The sequence below is a fragment of the Netta rufina genome (assembly GCF_964035555.1).
Source record: "Netta rufina genome assembly, chromosome: 17".
Classification (NCBI taxonomy): domain Eukaryota; kingdom Metazoa; phylum Chordata; class Aves; order Anseriformes; family Anatidae; genus Netta; species Netta rufina.
Window position 1 is genome coordinate 8,945,237 of NC_140141.1, and position 23,556 is coordinate 8,968,792.

Below are 23,556 nucleotides of genomic sequence, written 5' to 3' on the forward strand. Positions count from 1 at the left end.
AGACGGGCGGCGATAACCTCGCTCCCGTTTTCCATCCCAGCCCCCGGAGCCACCGCAGCTCCCTCCAAGGCTGCAGCCCTCCCGGGAGGCGAAGAAACCTCCTCCTGCCGCGCTCCGCATCCCCGCCTCGGCCAGGAAGGCACCAGGCAGGGGGGCCGGGGCGATGAAAACAGAAATCAGGAGGTGAGCTGAGCCTGGGGTAGGCGGCAGAGCTCGCCAGGAACAGCCAGCATCTGCTGCCAGTCTGCACTGACAGCAAAACCAAGCCCAGAGCAGAGGAAGAAGGGCAAAAAGGAGATTCCCCCGTAGGAAAGGGGTGCACAGAGCATCACAGCTGCTCCCCTATCCCCCAGGATGGAGATTCACGCTGCTGTGGACGTGCACCCGCTCTGGGCTGGCTTCTGGGGGGCACATCCATCCCCTCCCAGCAGTGCCCCGCTGCCTCCCAGCGCTACGTGCGGGGTATTTCACAGGGCTGGACGCTGCCGTGCTCCTTCAGCTCTCCTTTTCAGCACCGTGCTGGAGCTCAGCCCGCAGCTCCCAGCATTTCCAGCTCACCACGTGCCCCTTTTTGCTCCACTCCTGGCCCCATCGCGCCTCCCCTCATCCCTTTCCCTGCCAAGTCGCCTCTTTCCCTGCCCGCCCGTAAGACTCAGCACCACGCACACCACTTCACCATCATGTCACCGGGTCCTGCTGGAGCTGGGCTCGCTGAATATGCAAAACCCGCTGCTCTTCCACCTCGGCACGTGGCAAAAAGCAACCCCAGAGCTGCTCCTGCCACCCCCCGGCCACGGGCACGACGGAGAGGGGAGGTGGGGAAGGGATGCTGCAGGGGATGCAGGAGGAAGAGCATCGATCTCCAGCTCAGTCCTCCAGCCCAGGGGAGCCCTTCCTACATAAATATTTGCCAAGCAATGCATTTGTGCCTGTCGATGGCTGTCAATGGGAGCCCGCGGGGCTGCTATCTGCCGAGCTGTCATTCTCGGGCACCTGATCCAAACGGCACTCTCCGGATCTCAACCCACAGTCAAATTATTTGTCCTTTTTAACCGGGTTTCCATCCTCTGAGGGACTCCCCTCCCCTCCCAGGTGTCTGTTAGACCCAGCCCTTGCTGGGCAGCCTCACGGTGCCACCAAGGGCGCTCGTAGCCTGTCCCCACCTCGGGAGCACCCTAGGGCGCAAGGCAGGCAGAGCAAAAACCTTTCAGCTGGCACAGCGCTGCCAGCACGCGGGGAGTTAACAGCCTCACGTGCACAGGGAGAGCTGTCAGACAAAGCATCCTGCCTGCATCCCTCCTGCTTCCCCCCTCGGCCGCCTCCAGCTCCTCTCCTGCAGCAGATTTCCTCCAGCACAGCCTCCTCGGTGGGCCGTGCCCGCCTCTGCTGGGCGAGACCCCCTGCGTTGGCACCACCGGGCTCCAGCATCCATCTGGCAGCCCTGGCGCGGCGGGGAAAGGGCCGGCGTGGAGCGGAGGCGAGTGCCAGATGGGCCGGTGCCAGCCAAGCTGCGTCGCCCGGGCCAGAAGGATGCTGCTACGTTACCGTGGAAATGGTTGGCTGTTTTCCGTCTCAGGGCCTCCACCGTGCTCTCCTCCGTGTCTGCCCACTCCAAGACCAGCCTCCGGCCGTACAGATGCGTGCTGTGGCACAGGGCGTTGAAGGCTTTCTGCAGATTAAAAGGGAAAATAAAAATTAAAAAAAAAAAGAAAAGAAAAGCAGGCTTGCATGAGGAAAAAACAAGGATGTCCCTCCCTCTGCCCTGAATCTAAAAGGCCACCACAGGACATTCTGCTCTGAGCACTTGGCTCTGACGGGGCAGGATCCATCTCCGTCACTGGCTGTGATGCCATCATTTATCTCCCACAGCCTCGCAGAAGAGCAAGTGCCCGTCGTCACTCCTGCTGCTCGCAGGGGAGCGGGCTGGGAGCCAGCCCGTGGAGCAGCTCAATGCACTCCTCATTTCCTACAGGCTTCCAAGGGAATTCAGGTCTGAGCAGGATCGGGCCCATCCCACCAACATACAAACCCTCAGGTCAAATATTTTCATCCCCAGAGGCCCAAAGTGCTCCAGACATCGCGATATGTGGCTGGGCACGGGGCAGAGCAAAGGGGCGCAGGACGCTCTTTGAAAACCCTCAGCTAGGATTCAGGAAATACATCAGGGCTGCAAACTCGCAGCAGTGGAACAAACACGGCCGCACACAGCATCCCTCTGTCCTCACATCTGGAGGGCCCCGAAGCAGTGCTGATGTAAGGGCAAGGCTGGAGAAGCCACGGCCAGTTGGTCCCACGAAGGTCCTGAGGGTGTCCAGCGCCGCGGGCAGGAGCTTGGGCAGCAGCACGAGCGCCTTCTCCAAAGGTTTTGTTGACAACAAAGGGAAACGCATCGAGTTAATCATCCCTGCTGCCTGCTTTTTGGGTTTTGGTTGGAGTGCCTCGTCAGATTTGGGGCAATGCTGAAAGCGAGAGGTTTCTCTGCACACAAAAGTCTCGAAGAAGTCTCCACGCGAGGCTCGCCCGGCGGTGGCTCTGGACGGCCGCAGCTGCCCCCAGCTGTCCCATCACATCTCCACTCCTCCTGGAAGCGCCTTTGGGTGCCCAGGACAGCTCCTTGGAACCCCGGAGCCATTTCTGGGGACTTCAGAGCCCAGCTGTTTCATGGAGGCAGCAGAAATTCCCCGTGGGATGAAAGCAGAGCTCTCACCAGCTCACTACACCTCCTCCCAGTCCGACTGCTGGGCGAGCACTGGGGGCCGTGCCTTTATCCTGCAGCAGGCTCTTCCGACTTCCACAGATTACAAATCTCCACACAACGCATTTCCAGGGACCAGCTTCCCGTTGCCTGCATCTTCCCCTCCTTCTGATTCTCCTTTGCTCACACAATTCCCGTTCATTATAAAAAAAAAAAAAGAGCTCTGCCAGCTCCACCTCGCCCGGACCCCTCGCCGATGCACCAAGACGTCCTTCCACATCTGCCACCTCCCCAAACTCGTGCACGGCCCCGTTTTTTGGGGTGTGCCGCAGCCTCACCAGCTCTTTTTGCAGCCACAGCTGTTTTTATTTGCCGCTGCTGTTGTTTTAAAGGCCTCTTTTCACTTGGAATGGTTTCCAATTAGCAGAGCAATGTGTTGGCTTCAACAACCACCCGGGGGGAGGCGGCAGGAGGGAGCGGCGATGGCTGTTTACGTTGGCACAAAGAGACGTTTCCATAGCCTGGCAAAGAAGCACAGCTCAAATCGCCCAGTCCCGTTTGTTCATTTCTACTTTTTGTTTTTGATTTCTCACTACCTGCAGCACGAGGAGGAGGAGGGAGGCCGCAGGACAGGGTGCGGCCACGGGATTGCCAGCCCCGTGGGATCACCAGGAGAGGTCGTGGAGCAAGAGGGAAGGCTGGCGTTGCCATCAGCTCGTGGTGGATAGAAATCCTGCTGGGTGAGGCACATCTCCTGGCGGCCAGGTGACACTTCCCAGCCCAACGTGCTCCTGGAACGAGGGGCTTTGAACCCAGGAAGAAGCAAAGCGTGGGATGGCGGGGTGAGAGCACGGGGACCCTGAGCTGGGGCACTAGAAGAGGATCCACGCCTTGCAGGTGAAAAACACCTACACGTGTCATTTCCTTTGGAAAGCAGCTGAAAAATAAAACTTACATATTCGTAGCTCTGCGAGGGATTTGTATTTGGATTTGAATTCTCCAGGGCAAAGCAAGAACGCACCGATAATTCAGAAGGCAAAGGGAGGAAGGGGAGAAATGCTGTCCCCATGCACCCACGTGGCTGAAGATCTTCCAGAGATGAGGAAATTTGCCACTGCTGCCATTGCAAATAAAAAACTGGGCAGGAGAAAATTCATTTTAACTGCAGGAGAAATAGGAAAGGGAACAAGGACGAGCAGAATGGCTTTCAAAGCAAGTGGGGCTGGGGGCCTGAGGTATTTTTGGTATCCTCCACGTGAGTGTCTGAAGACCAAGCTGCCAAAACAGGAACAGAGGGCTGGCGGCCGGCTATAAAAATGGGAAAAGACCTCAAATTACTGCAGCAATGCATGGTTAAAGAAAAGGGATCGGAGCAGGCTTGGCATGAACCCGGTGGTGGCTTCAGCTTGGGCACGGCCAGAGCCTGGCATTGGATGGAGAGGCAGAAGGAGCAGGGAAAAGCAGAGAGGAAGGGAAAAGGAGAGTGAAAAATGTTTGTGGGATTCAGAGAGGGAATTTCAAAATGAAGGGAGGACTGATGAACCTCTCCGATGCCTGGGACAAGGCAGATGCTGCTTTGGAGCTCATCTGCTGTGCCAGGGCACTGCAAAGTCAGAGATCAAGGGGCTGGACCGCTGCATCCACCGCCCCCGAGCGCTACGGCGCGCCGTCCCTAAATGCTGTATTAATTTTGAGGACAGTGCTGCTCTGCCTCCAGATTCCCCCTTGCCCTATTAAATACTCAAGCCTCAGAGCCTCGGGGCTGGAGTCATTAGAGGGACAAAGGGTCAACAACATTAGGAGATTGATAAATTTCCCTTCCTCACAAGAAACAGTCCCAACTGAGGATGCTCTCTGCAGCGCCAGCTGCACACAAGGATTTTTCGCGTGCGCCTTTTTAAAGGGCTGCCTGTCTGTCCCAAAAGGGCAATTCCTATTTGGAGACCAGATGTATTTTTATATTGACAGGGGAGAAAAGTGGAAGCCAGGCTTCCAGTTAATAGTTTAAAAATAAAAACAATCCCCCACCAATCCTGCACGGGGAACTTCAGGAAGCACAGCAAGTGCTTAATGCGGCCTTAACCAGAGATCAGCTGCTGTTGAAGCTCCCCTTCTCGATCCCCAAATCCCACGTGCTCCCAGCTAGCGGTCATCTTGTGCTGGAGATTTTGAACCAAAGGCTTGGTCAGCAGGTACGCAATCCCTCTTTGGGAATATGGTGAAAACAAGGTATAAAAACCCACAGAGTTTGGGGTGTGCAGGGGTTGGGGTAGCAGGATGGTACCAGCTGATGGGGAATTAGGAGGCTCCAGCCCCTGAAGCTCCCTCTGCAGAAAAACGGTCCTGGCTCCTTTCTGAAACTCTGACGTGGGTTCCTCCCTCTTTCCTGGCTTAGCACACGTGCTGGGATCTGCTCAACGCACAGCCATGGAGGGCAAGGGGACGAAGCCCAGCCCGATGGGTGCCGTGCTGGCACCCCAGCGGGGATTTTGGAGCAGAAGCCCCACGTCTCCCTCCCAGCTTTGGAAAAACCTCCGCAGGCGCTCCCACAGCAGCTGTAATTGCTCAGAGAAAATGACAAACATGGGAGGTCACAGGCTTTAAATGCCCAACAAAGCCACCGTAACTATTCTATTATAAAAACATCATGTTTTATAAGACGCTTATAAGCAATTTCCAAATTACCACTCTGAGCAAAAAATGTCATTGATAGTCCGCAGCTATTCAGCTCAGAGGTCTCCGGGCCCACTCCCCTCCTCTCTCATTTCACTTAGCAATAAACTCTAAGCCAATTATGTCTGTGTTTACGATATTCAGGATCCTATTCATCAATACACGGCACATCCTTTTCCAGACGGCCAGTGGAGTGTACTTGATGTGCCACTTGTGAGACAATTAAATCCCTCAAAGAGATGAGGGTAAAAAAAAAAAAAAAAAAAAAAAAGGAAGGAAGAAAAGCTGCTTTGCTGGAAAAGAGGAAAAACTCACGGAGTGAGCCTTCACAGGGTGGCTTCCTCACCGCACGCTCGTCTCCGGGGTCGGTGCATCCCTGCCTCTGTGAGCTCTGGTGGGGTGGTGGGAGCAGGAGGGTCCCAGACAAGAGCCCTGCCAGAATCTCTCCCCCCTGCCTGGCTGCGTTTTTCACCCAGGTGAGAGCAAACCTGATGAGAGACTCGGCTGGAGCAGAGGCATGTGTGAAAACCGCAGAGCAGGCAGGAGAGCCACGCTTCAAGGGGGCTCGCTGCACGACGTGCTGCTGAGCAAGCCAGCCCCGAAGGGGAGGACGAATGCTGAGCTGAAGGAAGTTTGAGTTAGGATCAATACAGGGCTAACAAAGAAACTCTGCGCACTGTGTTATAGGGGAGGTCAGGCTGGAACAGATGATCTAATAGTCCCTTGTGATCCCGGATCGATGAATCCTGTCTAAAAACATAAACACGGCGATGCTTGCTGCCCCCTCCTCGCTCCTTCGTCTCCACTCACGGTCTTGAAAATTCGGAGTGGCTGCAGGTCGCTGGAGCCCCGTGGTACCTCCTCTTCAGCAGTGACATCCCTCAGCCTGCACCCACGGTTCCTCTTCCAGACACCGCACACACCTCTGGGCATCATCAGCAGGGATCAAACCCCAAAACCAACCCCGAGTCCTTCTTTTGGTCATTGCACCAAGGACACCAAACTTCTGCCCTTTATGGCTGGCTCAGTTTGGGGTTTCTGTGACGTGCTGCCTTACCTGCTGGCTGGAAGCACTGCCCGGCTTTTTACACACTGCCCCTGCCTCCTGCAGGACAGCTGTGCTGGCAGGAACAAACCCTCGCCTCGGCTAGATCCTCCTTTTCAGAACTGCTGAAAACTCATTTTTCCTTCCTAAACAGCACTGCTTGGGTCCTCAGGATGTTCTTCTGTAAGGTGTTCTGGGAAGCACTTTGGAAGGAGTTATACTGCGATACAGTTTCTCATCCTTGCTGTGTGCTGCCCATGGCTCCCCCAGCTCCAGCAGGACCGTGCGGGACCACTCATTTTATGGGCTACGACACCTGATAACCTCGAGCTAGCTGTCCCCAGAAGCTCTGAGTGACAGCCCCACAGCCAAGACCCACACATACATGGGGCAATCGGAGCTGTTTGGTAGCTGGATGCTCGGTACCATTTCTGTGAGCCCTTCCTCCCACAGACAGCAGCTTGCAGGGCTGCAAGCAAGGCATGGCGCAGCACAACCGCCTGCCCCAGCTGCCCTTCCCCGTCTTTTCCACTGCCACGGAAGAAAAGCTGTTTGCCAGAGACATCTGGAGGGTGATCCTGGCTGTTGGTTTCACTGAGGGTGATAAATTGGCCAGATCCCAAGTGCAGGCAAAGAGAAAGCCTTCAGTGGGTGCCCACCGTGGGGGTTTAGCTTCATTGTGGCTTTGCTGGTGAATCCAACAGCCTGCATCAAATCCCTCAGTGGAACAGAGCCCCCAGGTTCCCTTCTGGCTTGAGACCAGGCGGGGATGGTGCTGGAAGGAGGAGCCGGGGGCAGGTCTAGGTCTCACCTTGGCATCCTGCTTGGTGAGGAAATCCACGAAGCCGAAGCCGCGGTGGGAGCCTGTCCCTGCCATCTTCTTGGGCAGCCGCACGGTCTTCAGCTCTCCGAAGGTGCTGTGAGGGAGAGAGGGAAAAGCAAAGACACTGAGACCGAGGGGAGAGCCCACTTTTTATCCCAAACCACGGCAGCACCAGTTGCAGACACATTTCAGGCTTGCCAGCCCCGACTAAGGCAAGCTGTGGGCAGTGGCCGCTCTGCTTCCCTGTAAGCTCCACAACCAAAGCACGCAGCGACAGCTGAAAGCTCCGCTGGGATTTCACAGGCTGTCCTTTCTGCTTCACAAAGCAAAAACCTCCTCCAGTCTAACTGCTGTCCTTCTCCTCCCTGTGGATCTGCAGAAATTGAGGCCCCAGCCTGCGTGCCGTGCCCTGGTCAGGGTGGGCGAAGAGCATCTCCGTGTCACAAGGGGTCGGATCAGATTTATTGGCACTTCAGGACATGGCCACAAGCCCCAGCGTGGCCTCGTGGGGTCTTTTCCTCCTTCCAGAGGAGCTCCTCTGCCCCCAGAGCCTGTCCTGCACACCGTGCTCGCAGAGGTCCCATCCCTCTGCTGGGTACCTTTTTTCTGACTGGATTTCCAGCAGAGTTTCAGAGGAGTCTGAGTGCCACCAGCATGGAAAGTTGGGAACAGGGGAATAAATAAAGAGGGTTCCCATTCAGCTGGAAACCTTGCCACAGCATAGTTTCCCTGCAGAATAAACACATCCCTCAAAAACCAAAGCATGCAGCCACCCCAGCAGCCTGGTCCTCGCCCCAAAAGCCTGCAGCCAGACCCCGAGGCAGAGCTCGCAGCTCCTGCACCTCGGCTCTCCCACCCCGACATCCCCAAGAAATTCCCAACAAAGCCCCTGTTTTCCCTACATCCCAGCTCCGGCTTCCCCTTCTCCTCCCCTCGCCTCCATTTACCAACCCCACAGGCGCAAACGGCAGGCGATAAATATTTAACGCGGACGGGGGCCGAGGAGATGCGCCGGTTTATTTGGAAACCTGCACGCACAAAAGGAGCCCGGGATGCAGCGGTGCCAAAGAGCACCTGGGAATAAACACAGTAAAGGCCGTAAATGCTCTCGTGAAATGATATAAGCTAAATCCTGGGAGTTAACCCGCTGCACCGGCGGCATGACCAGGCATTCATCCACCCAATTTCCTCCGGCAAGGCGGTGTGTAAATGTACCATTATGAAGCCTCCAAATGAATCCGCACGCCTCCTCCGCGGCGTTTCCAGCGCTCTGCCTCCCTCCTGCCCCCTCCGAGCTGGTGCTGGGCAAACAAACAAACAAACCCACACGGCGTGGCCTCGGGGAGCAGAGGGGCTCGGGTCCCTGCAGGGTGAGGATGCTCCCGGGGGTGAGCCGGGCACCGGAGCTCTGCGGATGGCTCCTCTCGTTGCCGCGTCCCTGCGGGAGCTGAGAGCCCTGGGTGGGGTAAAGGGAGGGCTGCCGAGAGAGATCCTGGCCCAAAGGGGTTTAAAACAGAGGTGGAAATCAGAGTGATGATGCCCAAACCTGTGGCACCACGGAAAACGTGACCTGAGTTATGGGCACCGCCTGCGGGGAGCAGTGTTTGCCCGAGGACTTGCAGCACCCGCTCTGAGCACTAAAGCACCAAGAGTCTCCCTCTGAAACCACACCGAGACCTGACACATGGCATGGGCAAATGCCAAAAATGCCAAATTTTTGGCAAATGCCAAAAATGGACAGCCCCTGGAGACGGGAGCAAGGCAGCTCCAGGCCCTGTGGGGCAGCCCTGGGGACACTCATCAGCCTCGGCCACCAAGAAGACGACGGCGGGGACCCAGCCCGGAGCAGCACCTCCTTGGGGCTGGGGGAAGGGACAGCAGGGCCAAAGAGGGTTGGGGCTGTTGTAGGGGACCACAGCACAATGTTCAGCAGGGGAAGGAAAGCAGAGGGACAGGGCTGACCCCACCGGGGCTGAGGAGTAAAACACCCCCCCACTGCGGCGCTAATTAGAAAGCACAACACAGCAATTACCATCCCAGGAGCTGTGAATGAAGTGGAGAGCCCGGGCCTTTAATGTTCTCCTCTCCAGCGCAAGGCAGAGGCTCACACCTCTCTTTTCCAATTATTTCCTCCAGATTTGTGCGGGGGAAGAGAGGCAGAGGCGGGGGGGGAGCCCGATTACCCCCCGCAGCGCCAGGCTCCTCGTGCCGGGGGGACACCGATGCTGCAGCCCTCGAGCTCGGGGACGGCCCCAAAAACCCCCAGGAGAGGGGCTGGAGGAAGGGACAGGGACGCAGCTCATCTGAGTGAGGTGGCAGGGCAGGAAGGAGAGCAGCTTTTACACAGGCTGGTGTGCCAGCTGCTAAAACCCAGCTCACCGCTGAGATCCCACCGAGCTGCTTTTCTTTTTTTTGGTGGGGACAGCTATGGAGGAGGGTGGGCTCCCAGCAGCTCTGACCCCTTGTCGCTGCCTCCTTCCCCTTCCAGGACACAGCTGTGATGTCTGCAGCCCCACCAGCATGCAGAGACTGGTGTGAAAACACAGCAGACACCCCAGGAGCCGGGTTTCCCCTCGGAGCTCACATCTCTCTCCTCTCTCCACGGGGAACTGGACAGCGATCAGCCAGTGCTGGCACCAAACCCCACTGCTGGCGCAGAGCACGGCTCCAGGCCAGGCTCCTCTCCCCAGCACCGGGCTTTATAGGGCAGTCCCAGGAGCCAGAGTAAGAGTGGGTGAAACCTGAGCGGCCACAGACCCCCTTGGGACACGGATGCTCCACCAGGAGCTGAGCTCCAACTCCTTGGAGCTGCGGAGGTCAGAGGAGGGTCCTGGCTAATCCACAACCAGCCCGGAAAGAAAGCTCCAACCAGTCACTCAAGCATGTCCTGCCCTACTGCATGTCAGAGGAGTTAGGATGAGGATTTCAGCATCCGTTTGCCTGCCTGGGTGAAAGCTGGGGAGCTCCAGAGCCCCTGCAGCAGTGCCAGGGCTCAGCCGCAGCAAAGCCCTTCCCGAATCAGTGAGTCCACCTCTGCAGAAGGCTTCAGCCTCCCCTCTGCTCAGTCCTGCCCTGGGCAGAGCCACAGCCCTGGCCCTGGTTTCTGGCAGAACACCTCGGGTGGCATCACACCAGGCTGCTCTGAGATCAGTGCGCTCTCCTGGAGCCGCGGCAAAAGCAAAGGCGCCGCGTTTTGCCTACCATGGGGGGTGGGCGATGGAAAACGTGGGTCGGGCTCCTGGTGGGAAGCAGAGCGGAGGCACAAGAGGCTGGGTTTGCAGGGTTTGGCTCTCCTGGCTTTGCCCTCCCCGCACACGGCAGGCAGCTCGCCAGCCAGGCTGGTGAAATCCACCCTGAGGCTCGCGCTCGGCTTGGCGCGCCTGCACGCTGCTGGCTGGCAGGGCTGACAGCCCCGAACAAACGCCCAGACAGAGCTGTTTCCTCAGCTAAAACCTTTGTTTCGTGCTGATCCAGGTTTAAAAGGGGGAGAAAGGGAAACCGGTACGAGCCTGCGTTGGCCCTGGCTGAGCACCCACCCCCGCGGCCGCAGAACAATGAGAGCCGCAGCCTCCCTCCGCCTGTCACTGGCCCCAAACCCAAGAGCGAGGCGAAAAAAGCCCCAAGATGCCAGCGGGGACATCCCCTGCCGTCCCTCATCGCCGGTGCCAGGTGGCATCGAGCACCTCTGCGTGGCACTGCTGGGCACCCACCGCTCTCCTGGCACTTCGGCAGCTCATCCACAGCTTCTGCGCCCTGCTGGGTGAGCAGAGGGAGGAGAAGAAGGATGCAAACCGCGAGCTGGCCGCGGGTCAGAGGCCCACCGCTCCTTGGGGCTGTAATTCTGTCCTTCTGGCACAGGCTGGCTGGGAGGCGAGGCCTTTGCCTGCTCATTGTAGGAGGTTCTCTTGCTGCTAAGCAGAGCGCGCTGCAGCTCCCTCCATGCCCACGGCTGTCCTGCCACGAGCTCACCCCAAATTTTCTTCGCCTCCCTGCGCCTGGATCCAGCCCCAGCAGCTCCTCACGCACACACTGCACAGCTCGGCAGTGCCTCACCTCGCAGGAACCACAGATCCTGAACACAACCCCAGCTGGAAGATGTGCAGGCTGCCAAACGGAGTACCCCGCAGCAAGCACGCGGCTTGCCAGCTCTGTGCCCGCACCACTTTGTCCTCCGCGCTCCTCCAGACCCAAATCCACGAGAAAACTAAGCAGACGCGTGCTGATGGAGCCAAGCTGATACCTGCTGACCCCTCCTGCTCAGCCTCTTCACCTCGTGCCATTCCCTACCTTAAAAAGGAGCATTTGAACCACAAGCTCCTTTGGACAGGCCAAGTCCTGGTGAGCCCTGACCATTATTTTCAAGTCCCGGACAGAAGTCACCATCAGCCTGCTTGGTTTTGGCACACCCTGAACACCCAATCGAGGGCTGGTTGTGAAGTTTTAGCACCAGGAATCCACGCACGTGGCTGGAAGAGCCAGCTGCTGCCCATCCCCGCAGGGGGATGTTTGCTTCCTGCAAAGCAAACAAATCAGCCTTACATTTCTCCAAACACCAACAGCTGTCCCGCTGCACGGGATGATCCTAAATCAGGGAAAAAAAAACACAACGCCAATGAGCAGAGTGGGAAGTCGGTCATGAAAACCTCCAGCAAGGCCACCAGCCTTCTCCTGGCTTGCCACCATCTCCTCCTCTCTCCCTTTCTCTTTTTGATGACTTCCCATCCCCAGAGCCCTGCCACCGCCTAAATCCCTCCTCGTGGCTGCTGCAGCCCTGGGACGAGGCTGGAGGGGGGGAGCTGGGAGCTTTCTGCTCATCACCAACAGCTCCAGGCAGGGGACGTGAGGCCAAACAAGACCAAAGTCCTCCCCTTCCCAGCCCGTGCCACCTCGTCTCTAGCAGCAGGCTTCAGCCCCTCAGAATTCAGGCAATCTCTCTGCAACGGTCATCCTCACTTTCTTTCCTTTTTTTCCTCCTTTCACCCCCAAAAAGGCCCTTCCCTCCCCCACCGCATTACTTCCCTGCCAGTCTTTGCTTCCGCGCCGATTTACTGATTATGGGGGAAAAAAAAAAAAAAAAAAGAGATATAATAATGGTCCTTTTTTCTTTCTTCCTCCTTTCGGAAGGCAGGACCCTGCCAAATGGTTTTGCCCCTGGGCTGAGCCGCGGCCAGTTCCACCCCCTGCAGGAGGGAGTTAATGAAATACGCAGCGGAAGGGCCCTCCCGCCTCCCGCTCCAGGACTTGGGCTGACTCCACTCCGGCTAATCCCATTACAAGAAAATAACGTGGATAATTCAAGCTAATGAAATCGTTACAAGAATGTGGACAGCCAGGGGTGGACATTCAGAGCCAATTTAACACTCCTCGGTGTTGTTATCCCCGGCACAGGAAATATCTGAAAGGAGGAAGGGAAAGGAGAGAGGGAGAGAAGAAAAAAAAAAAAAAAAAAGCAGCCCTCCTCTCTTGTTAGCTTAAATCCTGTTAGAGAGTTCAGGAATTAATCTGCCACCTATCTCCCCTGCTCCCATTATCATCATCATCATCAATAATGTCTCCTCGGTAACCCCTGCACGTGAACAGATGAAGGCGCAGGAGGGCGAGGAGGGCGCAGAGCCTCCCGGCACGCTGCAGCGAGCGCGGCGCTGCCACTGCCACCACCCTGGAGCAGAAATGGGGACAGAGAAGGGGACACGGGGGTGGCAGGGCTGAAGCCTGGACCCGCACACCCAGCCCTCCTCTCCTGCAGCAGCTCTGTCCTCAGCCACCTGGTGCAGCTGGAGGTGTGCTGGGTCCCCAGAGCGCCTTCCAAACCTCTCCAAAAACCGCGCAGGGCTCAGGAGGAAGACAGCCACGGGTGCTCCTCGTTCCTTCCTGCATGGATCAGCATTTTTTTTTTTTTTTTTTTTTTTTTTAATTTTTCACCGTCCTCTCCTCGCTGCCCACGAGCATCATCTGTAGTTGGAGGCCTCTTGGTCTGCTGGCTGCAGCAAAACAGGGTTTTGCCTGACCTAAGTGCTGTTCTTCTCCACTCCTAGGGACAGCTGGACACGAAGCAAAGAGCTCCCCGCCTCCTGCGGGTGCACGCAGCAGGTCCAGGGGCAGAGCTGCTGCTGTGGGTGAATTTTAAGAGAGATCCAAGCTCCCACACACATCCAAACACCGCCTGGTTGCAGCACAACATGGGCACGGCTCACGCTTGGTGCAGACCCCGTGAAAGCCAAACCTTTCCCTTCTTCCAGCTCAGCAAAGCCCCGGCTGCTGCTCACCGACCTCGCGCAGACACGCACTGCTTCAGTCCCTCCACGGAAACAGAGAGCTTTGGGATTGAAAATAGAAATGGAGCAACACGAAGGCAAGAATTTGGAGTGAGATGAAGCAAAAGCCCCATGGCAGAAGCGGCAGAAGGGCTGGGAGCCCCGCAGAAGCGTGAGCTGCTGGGCACCAGGCCACCAAGAGCGGCGTGCCACCATCCTCCGTGGGTCACAGAGATGGGACATTTGGAGTCCAGCCTGGTGGCTGTCCCCTTCCCATCCCATACAGAGACTCTCTGATGTGCCATAGGGGAATATTGCATCCTTGTGACACTCCAACACTATGAGTAGCTCGTCCTTCCCCTTTTCCTAGGCTTTATTCTCATGGGATTCACAGAAAAATCTCCACCAGCCACATTTCCACCTTGTGCCCCACCAACCAGGCTGGGACTGACCCAGAATTTTGGAAACCAACAATGCCCAGGACAGGGAGGGATGCGGTGGGATGAGCCCCCCAGGATGAGCTGCACCATCCCATTTCTCCGGGTGCTTCCAGCACACCTGCCACAGCAACTGTTCAGCTCGCTGCCTCCAAGAGCATCACAAGCCCCGCAGCTCCCCAGGGAGCAAGGAGATGCCAAGAAATGTGCCTGAAGAAGAGCCCAAGATCCAACGATTGGGGTGAATTGTTGGGATAGATGCAGTGAAGGCACTTGAAAATTATTTTTAGCTGAATTTTGGGAAGAGGCAGGCACACAGCCCACTGGACCTGGCTTCATGGGGCAGAATAAAGTGACGCTGTGCCAACAAGTACTTGAAAAATAAATAAATAAAAAAGTAAAACCTGGTAGATTGCCAGTGGTCAGGGTGTTGCGTTCTGGGAACAGTGTTCCCATGTCCTCGTTCCCATGCCATGCTCCAAATCCTCCTTTCCAGACACCTCGGCAGCCTGGCTCCTCACTCCTCTGCACCCTGTGCCGGGCCATCCTCACCTATTTCCTCTGAGCCGATCTCCTCCTTCATCCCCATCGCCCAGCTGGGTCAGGGCTCCTCTGAAAGCTTCCCCGGGACTTTGCTCCCCCTTCTTTTTCCATCTGCGAGTCTCCGGCTGGCTGATGGCTCCCTTTTCTGGCTGTCACTTCAAGTCCTTTTTCTCCTACTGCTGGTGCGAGCGGGTTGCTGTCTCTCGCCTTCCTCTCCTCTTGCTTGGGACCCGTTTGGGCGTGCTGTCGATGGAGGTTTCGCTGCCGTGCCGTCCCCATGTGCCTTCCCGTGCTCATTGGGTTGCCAGTAGCCCTCAGCTCCGTGCCACCCTGCTCCCAGCTCCAGGGGAGCCCCTGAGGTCCCCCCAGCCACCCGCCCGTGCCCCTCAGCCTCACTGCTGGGGAACCTGCCCCGGGTGCCACATTGCCATCACTCCTCACCTCTTCTGCACGGGCAAAACCAAAGCTTAGCTCTTTCCATATGCATCAAATTTGGGCCCAGAGCTTCAAAAAAACCCCACAACTACTCCACGTGCCAGAGACTAGGAGGACACCGATGTGCTTATTCCAAGGAGCTCTTCCAAGGAGTTGGGGATTTACGCACGAGGCTCCTGCTCAGGTCCTGATTTCCCAGGGAAGCCTCTCCGCCCTCGCAGCCCCCCTCAAAGCCTCTCAAAGGAGGCAGCCTCGGGCCCTTCCCTCTCCCCCCCGAAGCTGTTTCCCCCTCGCCTAAACTGCTTGCTTCAAACCGGAGCAAAACATTTCACCCCTCCTCGATTTATTTTCCTTAACAGTTGCTTGTGAGGGACCTTATCAAAAGCTTTCTGAAATTCCAAGTAAATTAGTCATTAGGCAGGTTTTCAGAACGGTAATTAGGCCACTCCATGCCCCTGATGTATTATTTACCTGAGAAGATATACATAATTAGGGCTCTTCTTTATAACTGGTATTACACGCGCTAAATTCTACTCCAGTCTATCGTGTAATTACGCAATTAGGCTGCATGCTAAACAGAAAGAAACCAATTCTGAAAACCTAGCAAAAAAAAAAAAAAAAGGGGGAAAAAAAAGGCCGGTAATTATTATTTTTTAAATCCCCCATCACCGGCACAGCGGCAGGGTTTAAAATTTTAATATCCCTTCACTTCAGGCGTTTCTGAACAGGTGCTAGGAGAGGGTTTGGTTGCCTCGTTTTGTCCCGTCTAATCCTCGCGTTGCGCCGCAGATTCGCTTCCTTAAAGGGATTTGCTCCAGGGCTGCCGTTCCCAGGGGCTTGCAGCTCCCTTCCCGGGTCGGTAGGGATTTGCTGTGCTCGGGGAAACGGGGTCGCATTGCCTCGCAGCCTCTCCTCGTCCTCACAAAGATTATTTCCAACAGCTTCCCATCCACAGCCAGCAGACGCAGGCAGGTCCAGTTGCTACGGCAGGGCTGGTGCAGAGATGTAGCCCTGCAGGGCTGGATCCTACAGAGCAATCCAAGCAGGCAACGGGGCCAAAAAAACATCAGGGAGCACCGGGGGCTGTGCAGGAGAAGCCAACACCTCCACAAGGGGCAGGCAGAAAACCAGGGGCCGGGTCCTGGCTCTCCAAAGCTGTGCCCAGCCCTCGTGCACCTTTCGACAGGAGAATGGGATGTGGCGATCCCAAATTTGTCCCCCTCTTCCTCCTGGCTGTACCTGGAAGTGTGAACTCTTCTCTTCTGCAGCTCCACGTCCCGCGGCGTGCTGCCCTGCTCCGTCTCAGCCCCACAGATGGAGGAGGGTGTTCCACGGGGTGCACCACACACCCGGGGAGTTTTTTTTAATCTCCCCATCATTACGCATCTACCTTAGAGTTGGTGAGATCAAAGAAAAAGTGCCCAGGACTTACCGAGCACGCTCACACCTCCCCGGGAAGCCACCTGTGCTTTATCCGCATGCGTTTTCACGCGTTCAAGGCTCCTCTGATTCATTACCTTCGTTTCAGAAGGAAATCTGCTGCTGCTCTATGTCTCAGCGCTCAAAATTGCCAAGCCACCGCAGGCACAGGGAAAGGTGCAGGATGGGGAACGCCAGCAGCTTTAGGGAGCCCCACATAAGATCCCACTGTTGGAATCGCACCAAAGTCTGTGAGAGTCAAGGTTTTTGGAAGACCATCACCCTCACACGCTGTGATTTCATCTCCCTGGGGGCTTTCTGACCCCTGCTGCTGCTTTTTTGTTTGCTGCTGGGGCAAAACGTTCAGTGCAGAGAAGGCTGCGTCTACCAGGACCACTCCAAGAGGACTTCTCTTCAGCCCTGTCAGCCTCCTGTCCCCTCCACCTCCCAGGATGGTGCCAGGACCCCCGGGACACCCCACGGCTCCTGCCACCAGCTCCCACCGAGCTGTACAAGCACAGTTGTGACCCTTACATCCCAAACCCCAGGAAACCTAAATCCTCCCACCGACTTCAGTGGGAGCCTCGGCGCTCGCAGAGCGTTTTGCCGAGCTCCAGCCCTAAGCCACGCTCCTCCTGCGGGCAGCACCTTGCAGCACCAGGGCTTAGGAGCCCCCACGTCCCCCCCAGTGATCACCAGCAGGTCAGGATTTCAAAGGAACCACCCGCAGCTCGAACAGCGCCGAGATTTGGGGATTTATCTCTCCTGGGCTCCTTTGAAAGCTCCGATCAGAGCACAGCTGCGGTCACAAAGGAGTTACGCTAAAAATAGTGCTCGCAGGAGGGCCCGGCACAAATCTCCTTTCCTCTCGGATTCTCGTGAGTCAGCTCGTTTTGAAGACGGAAGAGGAAATTCAGGCGACTGGCAGAGCAGTAAACAAGGGGAGGGAGACGCAGCCTCGTGGCCCCCAAAGGGCACCCGGCAGAGAAAGCTGTGCTGTAGGAACCCCGGTGAAATGGCTGCACCGACAGCCAAAAAACATCTCATCTCTGACTCCAGAGCCTCCTGCACCGAGCTGAAGGAGAATAAATATAGAAGCGATGAGATATTTATAGGCAGGCAGCTATTTTAACATGGCTCCGCTTTAAAGAGAATCCTTATTTAAGTCCCGGCCCTGCAAAGCTGCAGGATGACTTCGAGAAATCACCAGATTAATTATTTTCACCGGGAGAACCGAGGAACGCGTAGGGAAGATCAAATGCATGCAAATGCATTACAGGACGTGGGAGCTCGAGCGGAGCGCTCCTGTTCTGGGGACTCAAACACCACGAGGATCCTGAGATCTCCTGAGCATGGGATGGTCCTGAAAGCTTTCCCTACCCATGGGCACAGGGCTCAGCAGGGGCACAAGCCCACGCACCCCCCTAGCCTTGTTTTGGGGATCTCGGACCAGCTTTTTGAGGGCAGAGGCAGGGAAATGCCTCCCTGCACCTTCCTCACCCAGCGTCTCGCCCTGTGGGTGCCCAAACAGCAGCAGAGGTGAACCTGCCTCGGGAATTTCCTAAAGGGACGTGGAGGATGCTGAGCTCTGGCAGCTGGGCTACACAAAACCTGAAGCCCTCCGAGGGATAGCTTGGTCTCCCCTTCCCTGGCCATCTATTTGCCCCAGTCTCACAGCAACTGAACGCTGAGGGCTTCTTTCTGCTGCCAGGCAGAGGATGCCAACAGCTCGGTCACAGACCTCCCTTCCTCGAGAAGAGAGAAAACCATTTGAAAAACGTAACCTTAAATGTTTTGCTTAAACAAAACACTCTGGTGGTGTTCCTGATGGCATCCTCTACGCACGCAAGCCGCAAGTGGTAAACATCCCTCCCGTATCCCCCAGAGAAGAAGCAAGGCGCAGCTCTCGCTGCAAATTGCCGGCAGGCAGCGAGATGGAAAGGGGCTGGCATCTTCCAGCCGAGCGCTGGAGAAAGCCATTTCCCTGACAGATGCCTGATGTCTGCGGGAGGACTGAGCACACGGCCCTGCAAACCCCGGGACCTGCAAGGAGGAGCAGGGCAGGAGAGAGAACGGCCCCCACGCAGCCGCATCGAGTGGAAGCTCCCCGATACGGGGAAGAGGAGAAGAGGATGCTGAGAAGCGTCCCCACACCACGTACCCTGCGTCTGATGACAGCTGGCTGTTGCACACGCTGCTTTAGCCTCGCACACGGGGGTTTGGAGAGCTTTCCTGCGAGTATTTGCTGCTCCTGAGGTGAACGGGAAGGTGAGGAATACGCTGCACCGCTGAGACAGCGCCGGGACCAGCGCAGAAAGAGCCTGCTTCGGTTCAGATGTCAGAAGATGGGACCTCAAAAAGGAATCTGAGCCACTAAAGCACAAGCTGGATGCTCAGTGGTGATTAAAAGAATGAAATTCTTTGGGCTCATCATCTCTGCGATGTTTAATAAATGTTAGAGGGCTCTGATAACGCATGGCACCGGCACCAGGCGCCTGCAGCCCATCTCCCAGCCAGCTGCTGAGCTTGGTGTTGCTTGGAGGAAGCCAGCAACCCCGAGCCCTCTTCTCAGCTTTCAACCTGGGGGGTTAAAGATTTATGTGGGCAGATGGAGAGCCCTGATTCCTCAGGAAAACTGTTTCCTTAGGAAAACAGCTTGTGAGAGCGGGCTCTGCGGGCTCATGGGATCCTTCCTCCCGCACCCGCAGGTAGCTCCCCTCCCGAGGGAGGCAGAGCCGTTCCCCTCAATGCGTTTCCTTCCCTGCAAACACAGGGAAACCTCAGCTGTGCTGCTCCTCGGATGGGGCTGCATCCCACCAAGCGCTGTAAAAAGCGCAGCCGTAGGAGACACGGTGAGAGAGAAGGGAAGGAGGTGGCCCTTACGGCCTGAACCCTCCAAAAATACAGCAAGAGCACAGCCGGCCAAAAGCTGAGACACCTCCTAGGGATGGCACCACCACAAATTGCTGGGGGTGGTGCAGAAATCCTGCAGCTAGAGAGGCTGGCGGGGGGAGAGCTGCCAGCCACGAGGGCCTGGGGAGCGTGGAGCCTGCGAGGGAGCTGTCAGAGCCCCGGCCCTACCTCGTGTGACAGCAAGAAGTCCCCGCAGAGGTGACGGCGCCAGCAGCCGCAGCGAGCAAACAGCCGAATGTGCTGCAGAAAGAGGGGGGGGGAACAAGAGAGGAGGCGATGGATGTGGTCCTGGCAGGAGAGTCAGGCTGCATTTGCTTGTGTTAAATTTAAAAAAATAGGGAAAAAAAAGGAGGCAAGTGGTTAAAGAGCAACTTCTCAGCAGCACAACCCTCAGCCCGCAGGTAGGGCAGGGCGGCAGCTCCCTCCCCTCGCTCCCGCGGCCCTCATTTCATGGGGTTTTTGCACAAGCAGCGGGGTGGAAAATGATCCAGCGGCTGGAGAAGCACCCCGAGGTCCCCGGGTGCACGGCGGGTGGGTGGCCGGAGCCCGGTCCTGCTGGGGTGGCGAGGAGGGAGCCTGGCTGCTGAGCTCCCAAATCGCAGCCGCGCAGCGCGGGGGAGCCGGGCGCTGCCCCCCCGCCGCCCTCCTGGATGCTGACGAGAGAGACAGCGCAGTCCTGCGTGACAGCGTGAAATTAATATGATTTTGGGGGAAGCTGGCAGTGAGTAATGAGCATCTGAAATACCTCGCCTCCACCCCCCCCCCCTCGCCCCTGAACTCCTTTAACCCTTCAGCCGCTCGCACGGCGCCTGGAGAACGGGCTTGAAGGAGGGGAAGAGGCAGAGCTGGGGTGGAGAGAGGCGAAGAGGGGGGTGAGCAGCCCAGCCAGGTGCTGAATTTATGGGGTAGGTTTTGGCATCAGTGCTGGAGGGGCTGAGGTCAGCGCTCACAGAGAGGCAGGACCTGAAATGTCGAAGAGCATGGCTCCATGGGAAGGTGTCAAAAAGGGCTGGGGGGCTGGAAGGGATCAGGGCTGTCCTCCAAACCTCCTCCAGCAGGTTGCCAAGAGGCCAACTGTGAGGGGAACAGTCCAACACGTCCCCACCACCTTCCCTGAGAAGCCAGGAGCTCACCTTCCCCTTCCCAGGGTGCCAACAAAACCTTGGTCTGGCAAAGCGCTCCATGCGGGGGCTCCTCCCGAGCACTCCTGCTGCCTAAAAAAAGGCTCAGTCCCCACTAAGGGTCAGTCCCACAGCACCACATCCCTGCAAAGACAAACCCCAGGAGCTTCCTACGCCTCCCAGTACCGGCTCCTCACATTTAAGCTCTCTCCTCTTCCCTGCCAGATGCCTGGAGTGGTCAGCTGGCTCAGCTGCAGCTGGGGGAGGAGGGAAGAAGACAGATGGTCAGCGTGCTGTGCCTTCGCTTGGCTTCTTTGGGGAAAGCAAGAGGCAGAGAGAAATGCTCTCGGCGCCACGAGCAGCAGAAGCCAAGGCGGTGCAAACGCCAGGGCACGGGAAACCTTTGGGGTCTGCCCAGGCAAGGCAGGAGAGCGATTACAGCCACGTCCCAAAGGCTTAAACCCCGCTAAATTGGAGGAGGTAGAAATGCGGCGGCGGGCTTGACGTTAAAAAAAAAAAAAAAGAAGATAATGCAAATAGAGATGCAAATAAAGGACACGGTGTCACCCTGAGCAGCAAACTGTGATTCATTAGAGGCTCATTCAGGACCTTCGCGGGAAGCCAGGCTGAGAATACCCACACACAGGCACCGGGGAGAGACGGGGAGGTGGGCAGGGCAACGGCAACGCCTGCCTAAGGAAGGTGGGGAAGGATTTTAAAGACGAAGAAAATCATCAGCTGGAGGGCTCCTTGGGTGAAAAGCTAGGGCACGATTCAGAGTTAGTCCAGCTCATTCCAACAGGGCAGGGCCTGAGAGATCCCAGCCTGACCGGCCACGGGGCAATGCACGAGGAGAACGAGATCAGGCTACAGCCTGAGACAAAAAACCCCAAGACAAAAACCCCACACGTTTTCCCTGCCTTATATATAGACACACACACAGTGTTCAGAGCATTTCAGACAAAAGGAGACTTCCTAGCACTCGTACTACAGCAGCCAGCAGCCAGCCTTTCTACAGGATTTGTTGCTCCTTTCCCATCGAGGAGCAAAAGCGCACATGTGTGCCAGCCCCACTCGGCACAGAAAGCTGGCAAAGACCCCGAAGCAGAATCCCAGAGTCACATCAGACTAAGACACCTCAGCAACAGCTCCTTCCCCACCTCTCCTCACCTCCCCAGGCCCTTCCCCACCGAGGAGCAGTGGAGCCTGTGTGTGAAACTCACTGAGCACCCCTGGGAGGCTCGGTGCCTGGGCAAGAGGCTCCTGCGGAAGGAAGAAGCCTAAAAGGTCCCCAAATTTGTGTTGGATGGGTGGCCTGAGCAAAAGCAGGCAGCTGAGAGCTCCTGGGCAGAGGTTTCAGGTGAGCAAAAAGGAGACCTGTGGGTAGGGGACACGCGGAGTGCAGAAGAGGGGAAAAAATCAAATATTGCAATGAATATTCAAGACAGGGAAAGAGATGTACTGAAAAAAAATCTTCCTTCTGCTCTTGGGAAGATCCACCTTTTAAAGCAGCCCTGTCAAGATAACACAGAGTTAAACATTTCCTTATCTATGTTAAACACCTTTATGATTCAAACTGGAAAACAGCACCGAAAACCCATTTCGCTCTTCCCCCCCGCCCCACAGCTCGTTTTGCGGAGCCAAATGAAAGCGGCCAGCTCCACGCCTGGGCTCTGCTCGACATCGCTGCGCTTGGGCTTCCCACATGTAGGAAGAGGCTCGAAGAAGGGCCCCCATCTTCCCCCAGAAAGTTTAACTTCTGCTTTTCAGGATAGGAAGAGAAATAAACCCAAGATATCCATGCCTGGTGGAGCAAACCAAGGGCACGCAGCCAGGGGGGACAAGGGCACCCACACCCCAAACACCCTCAGAGCGTGGATTATGTGGGACAACACCCATAAGGGCTGGATGCAGACTTTTGGGGCCACCCTTTTTGGAAGAAGAAGAGCCCCAAGGGAAACGCACCCAGCAAAGACATCATTTTTGCAAGTGCCTTCAAAGCACGCTTGCAGACTTCAAGTGGGCAAGCGGGGCCAAGCTGCAACATGAGCTCTGGGGCTGAAGGCATCAATCCCAGAGCAGCTTTCTGCAGCCCGAGATGCTCAGCAGCCCGTTCACAGCCCCCACATCCTAATTCCAGAGCTGAAACCCCACATTCATACAAAGCAGTGCAGCTACCACCAGCAATGCTTCCCAGGAGCCGCCTGCAGCCTCAGACAAGTCAAGAGCTGGAGCAGGAGCTCAGACTTTGCTTAGGGTGCAGGGTGCTGCTGGCTGGGTTCAACCCGATGGCTGCACACACCACGGAGCAGCCAGAGCTCTGCTGAGCACAAATATCCTCCGGCACAGCCCTGCCCTGCTGCGGGTACATCCCAGCACTTGTTTTAACGCCTTGCTCCCTCTTAGCGTTCGTTTCTCCGAGGCAGCTAAACCCCAATCCATGGAGGTAGGGAAGTGAGGGATCGGGGCTGGCCTGGATAATGAACAAAAAAAAATTGAGCAAGGCTCCTCGCCCACAGGATGAGCCTCTCCTCCCTGCTTTTGTTGACTGCTCTAGCATGGGGGCTTGTTAATCTGCCCGCACCGAGCAACGAGGGATTTGGCTGGCCCATCAGGCTGTGGAGGAGAGCAGGAGGCTCCTCCCCGGGCAGAAGCATCCTCCTGGGGAAAAAGGCTGCATATCCCATGGGGAACATCTCTGGGTTTGCTGATGGGGGAGCAGAAACCGCTGGCTTTACACCAGTAACCACACAGGGGTAGGACAAGAGGCATTTTGCTCATCACCCAAACAGCCAGCCCCCTCTCCTCCTCCGAAACACAAGGCCTTCAGCCGGGTCTAGCTGCAGCCTGGCGGTTGGATGGTCATGATGAAGTGATTCAGAAACGCAGCTTCATCTGCTGGTGGATGTAACCCAGAGGAACAGGGCACGAACCCAGCAGCGGCTTCCAGCAGCCCTTCTCAAAGATGATCTGCTCCACGTCCTGCCCCAGCACTGCAGTCTAGCGTGCCCAGCGCCTGCACAGCTAGCCTCCCTCTGCCTTCCTCTGCCCCTCAGATAACAATCCCATCATCTTATCCACACTGATTTAATTTTGTTTCAGCTTTAAAGGGCTAAAACCACAATAAACTGGAAGTTTTAGAGTCCTGTGCATTGCAGTTTGTGCACGCACCCCCCTTACGTCAGCTCAGGGTGCTGG

At 56.7% G+C, this 23,556-nt stretch overlaps 1 protein-coding gene across 1 annotated transcript in view; it reads right to left on the reverse strand.

Moving 5' to 3' along the window:
* Positions 1 to 23,556, reverse strand: part of RBM19 (RNA binding motif protein 19) — a 58,158-nt gene that overhangs the window by 12,311 nt on the left and 22,291 nt on the right. Inside the window, exons 22-23 of the mRNA XM_084297632.1 lie at positions 7,225 to 7,330; positions 1,546 to 1,669 (exon numbers count right to left, since the gene is read on the reverse strand). Of these exons, the coding sequence (XP_084153758.1) occupies positions 1,546 to 1,669; positions 7,225 to 7,330 (230 nt within the window). The remainder of the gene's footprint in view (positions 1 to 1,545; positions 1,670 to 7,224; positions 7,331 to 23,556) is intronic.